The following is a 13,751-nucleotide window of genomic DNA, read 5'->3' on the forward strand; positions in this document are numbered from 1 at the left end:
ATGGCAGTCCAGTCGCCTGTTTCGGTCGTCGATTTTCCTCCTTTGGGCTCTGGTGGGCGTGGTAGCCCTAACCCTAAGGATTCAATTGGGGCAGCAGAGCCGGGTGCAGCTCACAGTGGGCCTAGGGCTTCTGTTTCCTCTCACATGATACTTGAAGGTAAATCTCCAGATCCTATTTCTATTTCGTCTTCCCCTTGGAAGAATTTGCTGGTTAATGAGAGTAATACGGATGGGGTTTTGGAACTTCAGTTCTTTCCTCCTTCTGAGGAAGGTGGGAAGCTTATTGTAACCCCTCCCCCTGCAATTGGGGAGCTTGGTGCGAAAAAATGGCAGTCTAGTCTTGTGGGCTATTTCCTAGATAGAAAAGTCAATTATATGACTGTTAAATCCATTGTTTGCAAAATTTGGGAGAAATTTGGGGTCACTGATGTCCTTTCCAATGAGGATGACTTCTATTTTTTCTTGTTTAACAATGATGATGCATATAAGCGTATCCTGGATTCTGGTCCTTGGCATATTGGTGGTCATTTGATGATTCTGAAGAAGTGGGAACCTCAGATGTGTCTGGTTAAGGATCAATTGAATAGGATTCCTATCTGGGTTCAGTTCTATAATATTCCCCTTGAATACTGGACTGCTCCTGGTCTTAGCTATGTTGCAAGCGCTATTGGGAGGCCTCTATATGCAGATTCAATGACTGAAAAGTGCAAAAGACTTAGTTATGCCAGGGTATGTGTTGAAATAGAGGTTGGTGCCTTCCTTCCATCTTCTTTTTGGCTTCGTCTTGATAATGGGAAGGAAGTTGAAATTAAAGCAAAATATCCTTGGAAGCCTCTTCAGTGCTTGGATTGTAAGGTTTTTGGTCATAATGGGATTGGATGTCCCAAGAATGCTCAGCCTGAAGTCACTTATCAGGCTTCCCCTCAGGTTCCTCAGCAGGTTTGGATGCCACGCAAGGGGAAGGTTGTGGCTACTGTGGGCTGCCCTAACTCAGGGCCGAAGGTGCTTCTTCAGAATGGTGGGCAGCTTGGGAGCCCAAGTAACAGATTTGCTGCTTTGGAAAACTTTGATCTCACCTCTGATGTTAATTTAGGTTTTGTGGAACCTATTGAGGTGGTGAATGTGATCAGTGCTTCTTCTGAGCCAGTGATAATTCAACATGGTGATCAGACTTCTGAGACTCTTGTGTGCTCTAATAATGATCCCTCTTCTCAATTCGTTCCTATTTCTACTGCAGTTGAGGGCCTATTTGTGGTTCCTCCTCAACTAGTTTCTCTTATTGTTGGAGAAAGTTCACAGTCTTATGAGGATAAAAAGTTGGTTAGTCCTCCTAATGTTTGCAGTTCAAATTCTGATGTTGTTATCCCCCTAACTAAGGTCAATGCTCAGGGTACAGGACAGGTAGCCCAAGGTTTTGGCCTGGCTGCTGAGGACTTGGATGAGGGTCTTGCACCCCCTGGGGTTAGGAATAAGCCTAAAAAACCAAATAAAAAGCGATGATCAAAATTGGTGCATGGAATATCAGGGGCTTGAATGATCCTTCCAAACAATTGGAGGTTAGAAAATTTATTCTTGATAATCGATTGTCCTTATGTGGGATAGTGGAAACGAAGGTCAGGTCTCAAAACCTTCTTGTTACTTTACAAAACTGTCTTCCTGCAAATTGGAAGTATATTCATAATATAGGCTCTGGATTAATTGCCAGGGCTATTTTTACTTGGAATTCTTCTTTAGCCAAGGGAGATTTAATTTCCACTAGTGAACAGCATATTACTTGTAGACTCCAACATGTCAATTCCTTACATTCTTTCATTATCACTCTAGTTTATGGCTTAAATCATGCTAGTGAGAGGACTGTTTTGTGGAATGAGCTGAGAGGGCTTCATGATTCTCTGGGAACTGAACCCTGGCTTTTATTGGGAGATTTTAATGCTGTTCGAAGGTTGAATGAGAGGAGTTGTATTGATCATTTTGATTACATAGCTGCAGATTCTTTTAACTCCTGTATTGAAGATATTGAGATTGATGACCTCTCAGTCAAAGGGTTTTGGTTTTCTTGGTCTAATAAGAGTGGAGGCATGGGTCATACAAAAAGCAGGATTGATAGGGCTATGGTTAACCATGTTTGGCAGGATGTTTTCACTGAGTCTGAGGCTATATTTATAGCTCCAGGTCTTTCAGACCACTGCCCTCTTCTGTTGTCTATTCTCCCTTACAAGCGTAAAAAAAAATCTTTTAAGTTCTTTAACTTCTGGATGTTCCACCCCCAGTTTTCAAACTTGGTTCAGGAAGCTTGGAGGCAGGATAAAGGATCTCATCCTATGACAAGACTGTTTTTCAAACTTAGTTTTTTGAAGGGTTTGCTCAAGAAGCTTAACTCTACTTGCTACAGTCAAATTAGTGCTCGAGTGGCTGATGCAAAGGCCAAGTTAACTAGTATTCAGGTGGAAGCTGCTTTGGGTAATGTAACTACAGATTTGGTTGCTCAAGAGAATGAGGCCATGCTTGCTTATCGTACCCTTAGTGCTGCTGAGGAAGCTTTTAAGAAACAAAAATCAAGGGTTCATTGGTTGAAGTTAGGGGATAACAACACTCAGTATTTTCACAAGAAGATGGCTGCCAATAGATTACGTAATAAAATCTTATCCATTCATGATGGTAATGGGGTAAGGTTAGACGACCCAGAGGATATCAAACAGGAAGTTGTTTCTTTTTATATGTGTCTGTTAGGTACCAGATTTCCTAATCGTATTGAAGCTACAGATGTGCTGAATGAACTTGATGTGGCCAAAGTCCCTATGGAATACCATGATGCCCTTACTAGCCTTGCTTCTGTTGAGGAAATTAAGAGTGCCATGTTTTCTATTGGAGGCGATAAAGCTCCTGGTCCAGATGGATATAATGCTGCTTTTTTTCAGAAAAACTGGGCTGTGGTTGGTCCAGATGTGGTTCTTGTTGTTCAGTCCTTTTTTGTTACTGGAGGGATGCCTAAAGGGTGGAATGCCACAGTTTTAACTCTGGTTCCCAAGGTTGCTGCTCCTATTAGCATGAAAGAGTATAGGCCTATTGCATGTTGTAATGTCCTTTACAAATGCATTACAAAAGTTCTGGCAAAAAGGATGCAAGGTATTCTGCCTCGTATTATTAATCATGGTCAATCTGCTTTTCTCAAAGGATGATCTATAGCTGATAACATATTGCTTATGCAAGAATTAGTCAGGAATTACCATAGAGATGAGGGGCCCCCTCGGTGTGCCATCAAAATTGATCTCATGAAAGCCTACGATTCTGTATCATGGGGGTTCTTGTCTGAAATGATGGTTGCTATGCAGTTCCCAACTCAGTTTATTCAATGGGTCATGTATTGTGTTTCAACTGCCTGGTTTTCCGTGTCTCTCAATGGGAATCTTGAAGGGTTTTTTAAAGGTGAAAGAGGTTTGAGACAAGGGGATCCAATCTCACCATATCTTTTTCTAATAGTTATGGAAGGATTCTATTCTATCCTCCATTCTAAAGCTACTACCCCCTCTTTTATCTACCACCCCAAGTGCAAAGAACTGCAGATTCACCACTTATCATTTGCAGATGATTTGTTTGTTCTTTCTGGAGCTGATCAGGGGTCTCTTACCATTGTCAAAGATGCTTTGGATGAGTTCCACTCTTTCTCTGGCCTCAGTCCTAACCTCCAAAAAAGTGCTGTTTTTTATTCTAGTGTAAGCAATGATCTTAAAGAGGTCTTGGCAGCAATCCTTCCTATTCCTCACAGCTGTCTTCCAGTCAGGTACTTAGGGGTCCCTCTCATCACTTCTAGACTTTCTTACTCTGATTGTATGCAACTTAAAGACAAAATCATACAAAGGATTAATAGTTGGACCACTAAGCTGTTATCATTTGGGGGTCGCTCTCAACTTATTAGCTCAGTTTTATGGAGTATGCAAGTGTTCTGGTGCTCTATCTTTATCCTCCCCAAGAAGCTGCTTAAGGAAATTGAAAGTCTTCTCAGAGCTTTTTTGTGGACAGGGGTCCAACTTAGGCAGACTGGGGCAAAAATTAAATGGGAGTGGGTGTGTACTCCAAAAGATGAAGGTGGTCTGGGTTTCAAACCTCTCACAGTATGGAATAAAAGCTACCATGATCAGACATTTGTGGGCTTTAAGTAAAAAATCTGACTCTTTATGGGTCAAATGGGTGCATGTATACATTATAAAGAGAAAGTGTCTTTGGCAGATGAGGTTGCCTCATGATTCTTCTTGGACCATCCGAAAGCTTTTTAAACTCAGAGAGGAAGCGCAGCCCCTAATTAAGTATGTGATTGGTAATGGGAACACTACTTTTCTTTGGTTGGATCATTGGCATGCTGTAGGCCCTCTTTACAATCTTTTTGGTGAAAATATAGTTCGCAATGTTGGTAGCTCCCTCCTTGCAAAAGTCTCATCTATTATTCAAAATGGGGATTGGCACTGGCCCAGGCAGAGGAATAGGGCAATCATGCAAATTATAAGGAGTACACCTTCAACTCTTAGGCCTTATACAGCTGTGGAAGACTCTGTGACATGGGTACCTACACCTAATGGTATCTTCTCAGTTAAAACTGCTTGGGAAGCCCTAAGGAACCCTCTTCCTAAAGTTCCATGGGCTCATGTTGTTTGGCTCAAGCAAAGTATTCCAAGGTGGGCTTTTATCATGTGGCTTGTTTGCTGGGGTAGGCTATCTACAAAGGATAGGCTCCTTTCCTGGGGGATGAGAGTGGACCCTCAGTGCGTTTTTTGCCATAATGTGCATGAGTCCCATGAGCATCTCTTCTTTCACTGTTTGTTCTCAGCTTGTATTTGGGGCAAAATCCTCCTTTTGTTTGGCATGTCCAGAAGTCCAGGGGAGTGGGAGCATGAAATTACTTGGGCTGTTCAACATCTCAAGAAGAAAGGATTCTTTTCTGCTCTCTATAAGTTAGCACTGGCTGGTACAGTGTATTACGTGTGGAAGGCCAGGAATGACTTTATTTTTAGTAACAAGCAATACATTCCGTGTCTCGTTTATGAGCAGATTGTCAAGGACGTGCGGGATAGGGTGTTCTCTTGGAGGAACTGTGGCCGTAGCTCTGTGAATAGAGCTTTGTGTAGAGCTTGGAACTTCTCTGAGAAAATTTTGTAACTAGAAGTAGTTAGGCCTGTTTCTTTGTATTTGTTTCTGTTTTTTGTCTCCAGTTCCTGATGGACTGTTTGTTTTTGATGGGGGTATGCCCCTAAGATTTTGTGTTTCTTGTTTCCTTTTTGGTAATAAAATCTCTCTTTACCAAAAAAAAAAGTCCCCCATTTTACTCCCTAATTCCCTCGTAATTGGACAACACATAAGCACCCATGGGTCATTACCCCATGCAACCCACTCTTATACCTCCCTTTCCCATTCTTTCTTTTCTGTATTTCCAGCAACCTTCGGCAGAGAGAGAGAGAGAGAGAGAAGAAGAAGCAGCAGAAGCCTTCACCAACTCTTCCATTCTCCTCCCAATCGGACAACACCACCACCTTCGGAGCACCCGAACCACCACCACCAGCCGGGTCACCATCACCACCGTAGCCCACCTCCTCACGGCCGAGCACCACCAGTCAGCACCACCTGGTACCACCTGAAGCTCACCTCACCGCTGTAGCTCCGTTCCCCGAACCTCTTGCATTTCCGCCGGACACCATCACCTCCTGTCGTGCTCAGCATCACCATCCGACCGAGCTCCGCCACGGCGCCACCATCGCCAAAATCTCTCCAAAACCCGCTCCGCCGGACGAGAGGTAGTTCGGAACTCATCTCCCTAAGTATATGTCGTGTTTCTACAATGATTTTAGCATTACAGTATGATATTAATTGAATCCGACGTCGCCGGTCGAAGTCCGGCGGGAGCCCACTATTTCCGTTGACAACAGTCACTGGAAAATCGGAAATGTTTAAATTAGTTTTAGAAAAAATTACAGTTTGGTCCCCCGAGTTTGTTTATCTTATAAATCCAACCCTTGAGTATTAAAGTCTAATAATGTTAGTCTCAAAGTTAATTAGTTTCGATTAAATCCTAGTTTTATTGCGATCATGAAATATTTTGGTACTGACAATACACTCGAGATGATTAAGGGTAAACGTAGATTTTAGATTTGAAAAGGAAAAGAGAAAATAAAAAGAAGTGTTTTATTTGTTTTTGTCGCATGATTTCTTTTATCACATGATTAAACATTGTTAGCATTATAATTATGTTTATTTGAAATGTTGGTTTGCATGATACTTTACTGTACTTGTAGAATGAACAAATAGGTCCCCGGAATTGGTTGCGATGTGCGAATTTAACATATTAGACGTGAAAATAAGATTAATGGACAGAGAATAAAGTGAGAGGCTGAGATTTTGGATTCCGGGATTGGAACCCGTGGCGATATATTGATTGGTGGTGAATCTGTGAATTGTTGGTTTTCGAAACCCTGGGTACGACATGGTGGTGGTCGGCTCTCGGATATTGGGATGGGTCATAAGGGAGGCATTGTGCTTGTGTCACAACCCGGGCTCGAATGTGCTCGCGTGCGCATCCGGTGAAGTTTTATCCGAACTTATGGTCGCGGATGGGATATCGGGTATATAACTTAGGTATCTTTCATCCGGATCTGGAAAAGAGGCGTCGGACCACACCAATATTTGTGCCAGAGGTTATGGGTAGGAACGGATCTGTGGATAAGATCCGAAATTTCACTTAAGTTAAAGATTAGTAATGAAATAATGGATTGTTCTCTTTTGATGTTATTCTTATTGCATTCCTATTATATATCTTGTTGCTTGTAAGTTATGGGTTTGGGTGGGTTTTGGCTGCTGAGCGTCATTGCTCACGGTACTATGTTGCCCTGGTAACTCGAACGCCAGGTACCGAAGACGGAGCAGAAGTGTCGTACGATTCGATCGAGTTCAATCTTATTGTAACGCCCCGACTCTTCGGAAGCAAAATAAAATAAAATTTTAAGAAAATTTGCTAAATAAATATAATTTTCCAAAATAAAATTTAGCTATTACAGTCACAAGATAAATTTACTGATTCAAAATATATTAATTTCAGAGCTGACTCTAGGCTGGATACAAATCCGAAACATACTCGATCTTCGCTCTTGATATTCTTTTCGTGTTGAACTGCAACATCTTTGAATCATCTCCATTGAATTCTGCGCCCACTGGCAAATTGATCGCCGAAGCAAACGATTTGCCAGGATACAGACGTATCCGTGAAGGATAAATCACCCAGTAAAATAATCCAACCCAACTACCCCCCTTACTTTACAGTTAGCACGCAGTAGGATAAATATGGTACGAAAAGTAAAACAAAGATTTTTCACATAACTTGATTTATTACTATCCATTATCCTATCGTGCGATCTAAGATCTCATCCACGGGATTTTTCCTCCCTAACCGCTAGCCATGCTCGGTCTCATGAGATCACTTCCCTTTGCTGTCGCAGTTATACCGAGCGTGTGCACCCCAATCACTACAACAAGGGGAAAGCTTATCATGCCTGAATCACAACTAGGGTTTGCTTATCTTATACACCACTTCACAATCATCACATTCATCATTGGGCTTACTTTGCCAGTTTCAATTCATCATTCATCATTGGGCTTACTTTGCCAATCATCATTCATCACATTCATCACGGGGCTTACTTTGCCAGTTTCAATTCATCACTGGACACCCGCCAGGTTTTATCATCAGAAAATATCACTGGATCACCGCCAGGTTTTATCATCACAAACAACGCTGGATCACCGCCAGGTTTTTTCATCAGAAAATATCACTGGACCATCGCCTGGTTTTATCATCACAAATAACGCTGGACCACCGCCAGGTTTTATCAAAACATCACTGGGCTTACTTTGCCAGTTTCAACTCATCACTGGACACCCGCCAGGTTTTATCATCAGAAAATATCACTGGATCACCGCCAGGTTTTATCATCACAAGCAACGCTGGACCACCGCTAGGTTTTATCATCAGAAAATATCACTGGACCACCGCCAGGTTTTATCATCACAAACATCACTGACCAACCGTCAGGTTTTACTGTCGCAAAATATCGCTGGACCACCTGCCAGGTTTTATCAAAACATCACTGGGCTTACTTTGCCAGGTTTTATATCATCACTGGACTCCCGCCAGTTTCAATTCATCAATCAATACTGGGCTTACTTTGCCAGTTTCAAACCATCACATCCAACTCATCACATCTCAAAATCCCGCCTGCAGGCAATCTAAAAAAAAATAAAAACTTTCCAGTTTATCCATTATCTAGCATCATCTAGATGAATTCTATTTCGCGATACCACCCCATGTCTCTAGGGTCTAATCTAGCATCCAAATCGAGTATCGGCACAATATGCGATTAATCAATAATAATTAAAACAATTACTAGATAATGAAATCACGCAACTTTTTATGGATGGGCCGTTGCCCTTAATCTTGTATGGTCACAATGTCAATAATCAAGTAAGAGTTTTAAAGGAAAATTTTATGGGTTCTTATTAATTAATTCTAAGATAATAGATTAATTAAAAACTAATTAAATACATTAATTAGATAAAAATGTTGAAATATTTATCATGACCTAAATAAGAGTCCTAAAGATCCTACGCAACCAGTTAAGTGTCGAAAGATGGGTTCGAAGGGTCGCGGGATTATTTTAAATAAAGACGTTAAATAAAGTGGCCGAAAGTGAAGTAAATAGATAATAAATAATTTACTAACTAAAATATGTTGAGGTTAACAAAGTTTCATCTACAGAATGTAGGGAGTCTAAATAAAATTACTCGGGCATTGGTAATAAGGTTTATATGGTCGTAAGGTAATTTTAATTGGAAACACTATAATAATAACAATAAATAGTAATTTAAATTAAAAAAATATTAATTCAACAAGATATCATCTTTGAGATGTAAGGAGTCTGGGAAAAATTTGTTTGGGTGTTAAAACGTTGTTTGGAAGGTCGCAAAGATTTTTCGTTTGTAAACTTTGAAAGATAACTAATAAATAATTCAATAAATAGATAATTAAATAAAAAAAATATGATATTAACAAGTTATGATCTTTGAGGTGTGAAAAGCCTGGAAAATATAGTTCGGGCGTCAAAAAAAAGTTTGGAAGGTCGCAAAGTTGTTTCGAAATATTTAAAACCAACTCAATCTACAAGATAAATTAAACTGATATAATTAATACGTTTTGTACTAAGATGATAATATCAGATCAGTAGTTTTTCATAATATTAATATCAGACGGATTGTACAATAAATATCAGAAAGGTTATCTTTTTCGCAAATAATTACAAATAGAGTGTCGGGCTCAAAAATAATATCAAATTGGTGAATACGGCAGAAAACGCGCGGAAAACTATATTTTTTTTCGTTCGGGACATAGGGTTATGCATATAAACACTTAATATACTTAGAGAAGAGGTTGAATAGGATTATAGTACCTTTAATCGGATCGAATTGATTTAAAAACGAATCTTGAATTTTGAGGAAGAAGACAACATCGGTTTTGGCGATCGGGGGATCTTGGGCTCGAATTGAATAATGCTTGGGGATGCTTGGGGTTGAGGGAAGTGATTGGAATGATCAATTTGGGTCTCGGTTGGTCGTGGCTATGAAACCCACTTTTCTCTCTCTTTCTTTCTCTCTCTAAAATTCCATGGATTGAAACTTGATTTTCTCTGCTTTTTCTCTCTCTTTTAGACTGGTGGGGCGTGGGGAATATTGTGGTGTAAATTTCGTGGGTCAATGAGGTGGGGTATTTATAGGAGAATTTTGGTGAAAGAGAATAAGAGTGAATTTAATGGGGTTGGGTTCAAGGGATTTGGAATGGACGAATTTGGCTTGGTTATAGGGTTAGGGAGGAAGTAGAGACTGAGTAGGAGACGGAGAGACGAAAAGAGTTTGAGGTGAGGGAGGAGAAGGAGTGTGCATGTACGCATGTATGTGTAGAAAAATTTAAAAAAAAAAGCATGAATATATTGTATGCATAATTGTATTTAAAAAAAAGAATTGCATTAAGGAAAATAATTATAATAATATTATATTTAGAAAAAAAATTTGGGTCAAAAATCCGGATCGTTACACTTATTGAGGAAGAAGCTGAAAACCTTAGTTTCCGTGCGCATAGTCGCTCTGATTAATTTAAGTCTATTTTAACTTTGGAAGCTTTGAAAATTGTAATATTTTGATTTATTCAAAACGGTTGTAATATAATGACATATGCTTTTGAAATGATGACGTAGTAAATCTATGAATTTCCCTTGGGAAAATTGTCTTTGGAAATCTTAAAGCAAAAAAAAAAAGAAAAAGAAAAAAATATTATTGGAAATCTCTTTTCAATATTTTCTTAATGTCTCCGAATTTTCGGGGCGTTACAAATGGTATCAGAGCTTTAGGTTCAGCCCTCGGCCTTGGGTAAATTGGGTAGATCACTTTCCAAGAGTGTTATCCTGGGTAGTTAACCGCTCAACCTATCTACTATCTTAGATACTATACGATATTTTATTGTAAGAAGTAGCATGTAAATGTGTTCGTAGCTTTCGCTCGAATTGACTCCGTCAAAGTATTGAAGTCAACAACTCCAAGAAGGAGATGGAAGAACACGTTCCTATTGTGTATGTAAGCAAATCAACACGGTTAAAAAGCTCTCGTTCGAAGACTATGTGATAGATCTTGACAATCGTGGGAGAAGAGATCGAGGCCATCGAAGAGACTACCTAGGAAATTAAGTACCTCTTGAAAGATGATTTTCCTTCCTCATCTAGGCTATGATCAAAGATAAGTTGGAAAGGGTAGAGTCATGGCGTGAACGTACCGTGAGAAAACTTAAGTCTTGCATGTATGACTAGTAGTTGGGCTAATTGTAGGGAGAGAACATGTGTAGCCATGTGCACTTTCTGCAGAGATATGCGGTACTTCTACATTAATACTTTCATTGGTTTTTTTTTCAATTTTTTTTAAAAATAAATAAAAAAATAAAGGGAAGGAACGTTGCATGCCATTGTATATTAAAATTTTAAAATTTCTTTCACTTTTGCAACTTCAGAATCCTTGCCATTAACCTATAATTAGAAACCCCTTAACCCTAACTTCACATGAACGCTAATGCCAACGTCAATGCCGCCCACGTCATCAACATGCTTACATCAACCTCGTGGTTAATGCAATACGAAGCCCAATGTGATACCAAGTAACATGGAGGTTATGCAACTTCTACAAGTGCTACATGGACTATTTCGACACTCAATCTCAAGTGTCATAGACCCCTCAAAATAGTAGATCAACGAATAAAAGCAAGATACTATCAGAGATTCACAATCGTCACTCGGCTACATACTATGCAAACTGAATTCAACGACATCACCATCATAGTTCAAACAGATCGAGAAGAGTTCAAGGTCATGAATATCCGAGAAAGCGGCAACCATTCTCTTGCATGGAGGCTCTATTTTTTTTAAGGGGGATAGGAGAGCTTTTGCCAGTTATTCATATAAACTTTACTTCTCAGTCAAGTGATAACCGCTCACTATATTTTTTTTTTTATCTCTCTTTACTCGTTTTACAATCACCTACACTGTGACTCTTCATTGTTAGAAATATGAATTCAACTCAACCCCGAATCGTTGAACTCCTTGTGAATTCCGAACACCAAATTCCTGTAACATTTTTGTTTGTTTCTGTGAGTTGTTATTCGTAAAGATCATCATGTTCCAACCTTTCTTAATTTGACTAGATTTGATTGTGAAGTCAACAGTTTACTCAATTATGAGTCTATCCTTCCCGATCTTCGCATACTACATGCTTAGAGCAATCCTCCTCTAATTTGGCCAATATACTATCGGCGATTTTAAGTAATTCTCGTCACTTGTCGTATAGGGATACTTCACAACTTTCAATTCTTTTGATAGCCCATCAAGATATGTCTTTGACCTTTCAAAACTCTAATTCGCAAACCTAGTTTGCTTTTCAATGTTGGAGCTGTCAAGTCCTTGACAACATATTGTTGCTATGTTCATTTTCTTTAGACTTTGTGTTTTGTCTTGAGCTAGTAAGATCCAATCGTCGTTCTATCAATGACTCTATACTCGTAAAGTTATAACGAGAACTGAGATCGTTGAAATTCTCGTGAATTCTAAACATTTTAATCTCACGACTCTTTTCGTTTGGGAGTTGTGTGCCCTGAAAGAAAAAAAAAATGTTCAACTTCCTTGTACTCATTAGATCATATTCTTATATTCTCAATAGCATACTAAATTATTGGTACTGTCATCAGCTTTGTGTATATTCTCAATTGTTCTTTAATTGCCTGTGGTCATTCACTGCATATCTTTAATATCTCTCAAATGTTTTTAACATCATTTTGTTCTCTCCAGATTCTTTAATTTGTGAATCAAATTCGAAATTGAATTGTAAAATTTTTGTGCAATCAAGCTATTAAATTCTTGAGAAACTCTTCTTTATCCATTTATTTATTTAATTTAGTACGTCGAAATTTGTCTTCTTTCTTTACAGTCCTTCAGATTCGGGAATCATTTCGTGCTAACTTCTATGAGCCACTGAGAATAAATCCTTGAAATCTCAATAGTAGGAATAATCTCTTGAGCCATTTGAACGTTTTTGTAAGTTGAAAACCCTCTCATGTTAATACGCTTAGGTGTTTGATTTGAAAAACATGTGACCAATGCAGTATCAAAACGGATATCTTGTTCAGTCCCCATCACTTAACCTCGAACTTATTTTCTGTAGATTCGACCATTTCTTGAGAACCCTTAGTCATCTCATTGCAATGTTTTGCAAGTCAGGTTCCAGTTAATCATTTAAACTTAATAATACATTGTTATCATAACAATGTGACTCTTTATTCCATCTTTGTCTATGATTAACATGATGGTAGCCGCTGTTGATCCTCAAAACTTCTCGTACCTTTGATTCTTGGAGGAGGATCGATCTGTTGTACTTTTATTTGGTGCTTTAACCTTCAAACTTTTGACTCATGTTTGAAACCGCTTGAAAAGTATTGGATTTTTCTCATTTCTTTTTGGGAGAAGAGTATCATTGACCTTATAATTAAGAGACAAGGACCAAACTTTCAAGAGTTGACCAAGGAAGATCCGTGATGACTTATGATCACTCAAAACTTGTACAAGAGTTACAACAAGAAGAGGTTAAGGCCGTAAACTTTCAACGTACTTTCTCGATCAAGCCGCGCCATGAGATCATCCAATTTTGCAAGAAAGGAAAGTTATCACCTCGCTACATTGGCCCGTTTGAAACCTTGGAGCGAATTGGAGAAATAGCCGATCGCCTAACTTTACCGCCGCAGATCGCCAAAGTGCATAACGTCTTCCACGTTTCTATGCTACGAAAATACGTAGCTCGTCCCACTCATGTGCTCAATTGGGAGGAAGTCACTCCGGATGAGGATACGACTTTTGAAGAGTAGCCGGTTGAAGTTCAAGATCGTGGAGAAAAGATTACCCGTTGACGAACAATCAAATTAATCAGGCTCTTATGGAGACATCGAGGATTGGACTAGTCAACTTGGGAACGCGAGGACATAATGAAAGCCAACTATCTACGGCTGTTTCAAATCGAAGGTACATCATAATTTCGAGGACGAAATTATTTTAAGGGGGATAGATTGTAAAGACCCAGTATTTTAAAAAAAAAAAAAATTTTAAAAAAAAGAAAAAATTATTTTTTTCTTGGTA

The 13,751-nt window shown here is 39.2% G+C and overlaps 2 protein-coding genes across 2 annotated transcripts; both read left to right on the top strand.

Moving 5' to 3' along the window:
* On the top strand, positions 1 to 1,500 carry LOC131327750 (uncharacterized). Its single transcript, XM_058360888.1, has one exon. It carries the CDS (start codon positions 1 to 3, stop codon positions 1,498 to 1,500), a length of 1,500 nt encoding a protein of 499 aa, XP_058216871.1.
* Positions 1,501 to 13,156: 11,656 nt separating this feature from the next.
* Positions 13,157 to 13,483, top strand: LOC131327768 (uncharacterized). Its single transcript, XM_058360902.1, has one exon. The coding sequence runs from the start codon at positions 13,157 to 13,159 to the stop codon at positions 13,481 to 13,483; it is 327 nt and encodes a 108-aa protein (XP_058216885.1).
* Positions 13,484 to 13,751: the final 268 nt, after the last annotated feature.

The sequence above is a fragment of the Rhododendron vialii genome, chromosome 1a (genome assembly GCF_030253575.1).
Source record: "Rhododendron vialii isolate Sample 1 chromosome 1a, ASM3025357v1".
NCBI lineage: Eukaryota > Viridiplantae > Streptophyta > Magnoliopsida > Ericales > Ericaceae > Rhododendron > Rhododendron vialii.

Bases quoted from the DNA above. Each gene is read 5' to 3' on its own strand.
- LOC131327750 (XM_058360888.1), top strand. From the start codon at position 1: ATGGCAGTCCAGTCGCCTGTTTCGGTCGTCGATTTTCCTCCTTTGGGC.
- LOC131327768 (XM_058360902.1), top strand. From the start codon at position 13,157: ATGACTTATGATCACTCAAAACTTGTACAAGAGTTACAACAAGAAGAG.